The following is a 5,248-nucleotide window of genomic DNA, read 5'->3' as shown; positions in this document are numbered from 1 at the left end:
GGCTGTTTACACTTTGAAGATTAAAACATTATAGTCAAGTTAATATTAAAAAAAGTTTCCCAGAATATTTCTGGATTTGTCCCCGATTCTAGAGGTAAGTGCTTGAGCAGTCCAGTAGTATTAACAATACGGAAATGCATCTTAACATGCATATTCTGAAGTAAACGAAGTCTATAACTGTCTGATAGTTCCATTTATTGTAATCAGCCATATAGGAATAGAGTAAAATGCTGAGCAAAAAAAAAAAAAAAAAAAAAAAAACAGGGACAGTTGAGAAGCATACGAACCAAACCGGAGAAGCTATGGCCTGCATATACAAATGTTTATGTAAATACATGCACACTATCCAGCCCGTGAATATCATTCAGCAGTAGGTGTGCATTTTTAAAAGACAGACTGGCTAGATTCAGCAGTGGGCGGGATTTGATACTGTGTATTTTGGAGTTATTCGCATAGCGCTCATCCAATCAGTGATAAATCTGGAAATAACCCGAGACGCTTTTGAAATACTAGTGCTAAGACATAACAGAAGATGAAAGCGCTTAAGCGGGGCAACTGCTGCACAATTTGGAACAGCGGAACAGCGGGCTTAATCAACCACAAATGCGGAGCGTTCCGCTCAATCTCTTGGCTGCCCTGGATGCTGCAGAGTTATTAAAAGTAATGAAACACCATGTTGATTGAAGAATGTGTTATTACCGTTTAACAAAAAAACGTTTCTCTGAATCTCAGCACTTTGCCGAGTTCTGAATGGAAAATAATCAGCCTAAAAAGGGTGCATCATTTATTTCAAGTTGCCTGGTAAGTATTCTATGTCCTGAGCAAGACGTTCGCAGACAGGGCAGTTTTTGTCAGTTGGACAAGACTTAGGTGCATCTGCCCGAAATAGGATGGCTTTTAATACTTCTACCACTGTAATGGATGGGGAACAGCAGCTTCTGGAGAAGGACTCTTCATTCCGGGTGCTCACAGGGTGCATCCTGTCCTTGCTGATCCTGACCACGCTGTTTGGAAACACTCTTGTCTGCGCGGCTGTAGTGAGATTTCGGCATCTGAGATCTAAAGTGACCAATTTCTTTGTAATTTCATTGGCAGTCTCAGACTTGCTAGTGGCTGTTTTAGTCATGCCATGGAAAGCTGTTACTGAGATAGCGGGGTTTTGGCCTTTTGGCTCATTTTGTAACATATGGGTCGCCTTTGACATAATGTGCTCAACCGCATCCATCCTAAATCTCTGTGTTATCAGTGTAGACAGATACTGGGCCATCTCCAGCCCCTTTAGATATGAGAGAAAAATGACTCCAAAAGTGGCTTTTATAATGATAAGTGTGGCATGGACGTTGTCTGTATTAATTTCTTTTATTCCAGTACAACTAAACTGGCATAAAGCTAAAACAACAAGCTTTTTAGACTTTAACAATAGCTTCCAAGGCAAATCTTTGGATAATTGTGACTCCAGTTTGAACAGGACTTATGCCATCTCTTCATCATTGATAAGTTTCTATATACCAGTAGCCATTATGATAGTGACCTACACTAGAATCTATAGAATTGCCCAGAAACAGATCAGGCGTATTTCAGTTCTGGAAAGAGCAGCTGTACATGCTAAGAACTGTCAGAGCAGTACAGGCAGCACCAACATTGTCGAGTTCCAGCAACCAGAAAGCAACTTCAAGCTGTCATTCAAAAGAGAAACTAAAGTGTTAAAAACATTGTCCGTGATTATGGGCGTATTTGTGTGTTGCTGGTTACCTTTCTTTATATTAAACTGCATGGTGCCATTCTGTGAACTTAGTGTATCTACCAGTGCAACAGAACCATTCTGTATTAGTTCATCTACCTTTGATGTGTTTGTTTGGTTTGGCTGGGCTAATTCTTCATTGAACCCTATTATTTATGCCTTCAATGCTGACTTTCGTAAGGCTTTCTCAACACTTTTGGGATGCTACAGACTGTGTCCTGCATCAAATAATGCCATAGAAACTGTCAGTATCAATAACAATGGCGCAGTCATATTTACATGCCAGACGCAGCCCAGAGGATCTATCCCCAATGATGGTAATATGGCATACCTTATTCCACATGCTGTAATCTGTCAGGATGAAGACCTGCAGAAAAAAGAACATGAAGATTGTGAGATATGGACTCTGGAGAAAAGGTCTCCTGCATTGTCTGGTATTTCAGATTATGAGGCAGATGTATCCTTGGAAAAGATCAACCCCATCACTCAAAATGGGCAACACAAAACTTGAAAATGCTATCATGCTGCTGTTAGTAAGAAAACATACAGACTGTATTAGCCAGTAAGTGACTCACCTTCAGAACACTTTTGGAATGTTGAACTTATTTTTATAAAGGCACACCACTTCAAAACATCAGACTTCGCTGCCATTTTCAGTTAGTAATGTTAATATACCTACAGAAGCTTCAGAAATGCTTGGTAGAGCTCAAAGAGAGAGCTCTTTAGTGAACAAAAAAGTCATATTTCCAGTCAAGGAGCCGTTTTCCAGAATGTTATACTATTTCATCCTTAAGGAAGAAAAAGGCTTAATGATAACTTATGATGGAGTTGTAAATTACTCTAGCTTTGCAAACTAAAAAAAAAGTGCTGGCCTGTAGCAAATTAGCAAAAAATGTGAGTATGGTGACTTTGAAAGGTAGGTTATATTTTTAAAGTCTGTTGCTTAAAAGTGTTTGTAATGGCATTACATATGCACTACTGAAAAGGGTAATGTTTACTTTTTAATTAGTGTACTTAGCTCTATGTCATAGTTTGCTTTGCTGCAAAAGTCAAATTTGCTAATTTGCTGCAGAAGGGCTGTTATACTTGGAGGGGGGGTTCATGGTAAATCTGCCAGTCATATAAGGATGAATGCTAGCAGCCCGCAAATGTGTATGACAGCTAAACACACTGTAGCTGTATGTCACAGTAACCAGATAATAGTGTAAAAATGTACAAGTTACTGACATGTTAAATTAACTAAATTAAATTAGCAGAGAACAAATGCAGGTACAAAAGTATAAACAAACAATGGCATAGTTGCTGTAGAGAAGAAACCAGAGTGACTGTTTTCAAAATAAAATTACTGTTGTAGTTAAAATTAATCTGTTGTATGACTACCTCAAAACTAAATGATTATATACTTGGATGACTGGTTGATTGGTCATAGAACATCCCCCTTGCACCTTTACCACAAGAGAGAAGGAATGCTGCTATCATTTTTGAGATAATAGTGCTGGATGTATATATGGCTAAAAGGAGTCATACGTGACATACATATGGGCAAAGATTCATAACAAAGCTTTACAAAGCAAAACTACTTAACCAGTAGTGATTTTATGTTTTGTATTTATGTAAAATAATCTGCTTTCTTCAAGTTTATATTTTCCAAAATGTGCATTTTCCTGGACAAGAATATCCTCTCTGCAACACAATATATATATAATAAAATGCTGAGATTTGCCTTTGCTCTTCTAGGACAAAGTTCTCATCAGTGATTGCCTATATGTGTTGCATTGTTCTTTGCCAGGATCTGATCCAAACCAGCCATTAAATATTTCTTAACATTAGGATGCAAAGTGCTTTTGTTTCTTTTTGACATCTGGTTTGTCGTGAGTGCAGTTTTAAGACATTGCGATGCAAAATGATGCTAACCTTATTAGTGCCTCTTCTTTATGTGCTTATCAGCTTTGAACAAGAGAAGCCAGTAAGGCTGGTAAACATAGAGTTCATGTGCTGTGATCTTTCAGTTCTCTCATTCCTCTGTAAAATGTACTGTAAGCAACAAAAGGTCACCTAGTGTGTGTTTCAATAAACAAAGCACTTTTTTTCTGAAATGAAGTTGTGTTTTTACTGCTACTTGCATACAGCATGTCAGTTATTACTAAAGAGTAGAATTAACAGAATGTTACAAAATGTGATACAGTAATGCACATTTCAGTAAATAAGGGGTATTACTGTTGATAATCTTAACATTTTAGGTTGGTTACCTGACAGTCTTACTGAAGCTACTTTCAGTGCTGATAGCTGCCGTTAATGCTGTTAGGGTGAAACAACACTGAAGCAATTTTTAGATTTATTAAGACACACTGAGCATTTCACAGATAATTAATTCCCTAAATCAGATTATTGATTTTTTCCCTTATTGTTTTGTTATGTTTGCATTTCAAAACCTATTTCCTGTAAGCCTTTATCAGTATAATAAATTATTTTGTGGATAGAAATCAAAGCTTTTTCATGTCTTTCTTTGACTGTATTTTTTCATATTAGAACATATGCTACAAGATTAATATTTTAAAATGTATTTCCAGAGTCTACAGTCACTTTATAGGTACAGTATTCCAACTTCCCAGTCACACACATTTCATAGTTTATTCCTTCATTTTTAATTATTGAATATTTTTTGTCTGAAGATGGAGCACTTGCTCCAAATGCAGTGGTTTGCTTTCTTGTTTTCTAGACCGATAAAGTAGTTGGCTTTATACTGTAATATTACAAGGAAAGGCTTTGCTATCATTAAGTCATTACTTAAAAGTAGGCTCAAAAGATTATGTTTGGAGTCATAGTTTATAACTTATTATAATGCAAATATCCCTAGAATAAATGAAGGATACAGAGTAATCTTATGAGATTGTTTTTAATATTGTATGGTCCAGTGGTCCAGGGTTTGATTCTTTCAGCCCCCATTGCCTAAGTGTGTGACATTGAGCAAGTCCCTTAACCAAACAGTGCTCCCAGGTTGAGTATGAGAAAGGTCCATGGAGATCACTGTTCCCTGGTAAACAAATGTAAATAAAATTCAGTAAAATACTAAAATATTTTCCAAAAGTTTGCTTGATAGGGTTGGTTGGGTGCATTATTCTTTACATGTAAATATTCAAAAGTATAATCTATGTCTTGTGTCTAACAGAAATAGTACAGTATGACACAGAGATGGTGTTAATAAAAGAAAAGCAATATGCATATAATAAAGACCAGAATATAGAACCCTTAAGCATTGCAGAATTTCTTGCAACAAATGACATATTTCACTGCATCTCACCTCCCAGCATCCTTTAATGGGTTTCATTTTGTTGCTACCAAGAGAATCATATGAGTGAAAGGTTAGGCATGAGTTTAGAAATGCACATTAAAAGGACTAGCTCCAAAGCTACAAAACTAGCTTCTATATAAAGTGAAGTCTGAGCCATGTCATGGTGAATTATTTGCAGAGCTTGGGCTGTCATATCTATCAAATTACTTGTCACT

The 5,248-nt window shown here is 36.7% G+C and overlaps 1 protein-coding gene across 1 annotated transcript; it reads left to right on the top strand.

Annotated features, from left to right (window-relative positions):
* The first annotated feature begins 453 nt into the window (after positions 1-453).
* DRD1 (dopamine receptor D1) lies at positions 454-4,229 on the top strand. The gene has a single exon (XM_044069134.1). It carries the CDS (start codon positions 891-893, stop codon positions 2,250-2,252), a length of 1,362 nt encoding a protein of 453 aa, XP_043925069.1. The 5' UTR covers positions 454-890; the 3' UTR covers positions 2,253-4,229.
* The last annotated feature ends 1,019 nt before the right edge of the window (positions 4,230-5,248 follow it).

The sequence above is a fragment of the Protopterus annectens genome, chromosome 4.part0 (genome assembly GCF_019279795.1).
Source record: "Protopterus annectens isolate FY-2018-M chromosome 4.part0, PAN1.0, whole genome shotgun sequence".
Classification (NCBI taxonomy): Eukaryota; Metazoa; Chordata; order Ceratodontiformes; family Protopteridae; genus Protopterus; species Protopterus annectens.
This window is presented reverse-complemented; position numbering and strand designations above follow the sequence as displayed.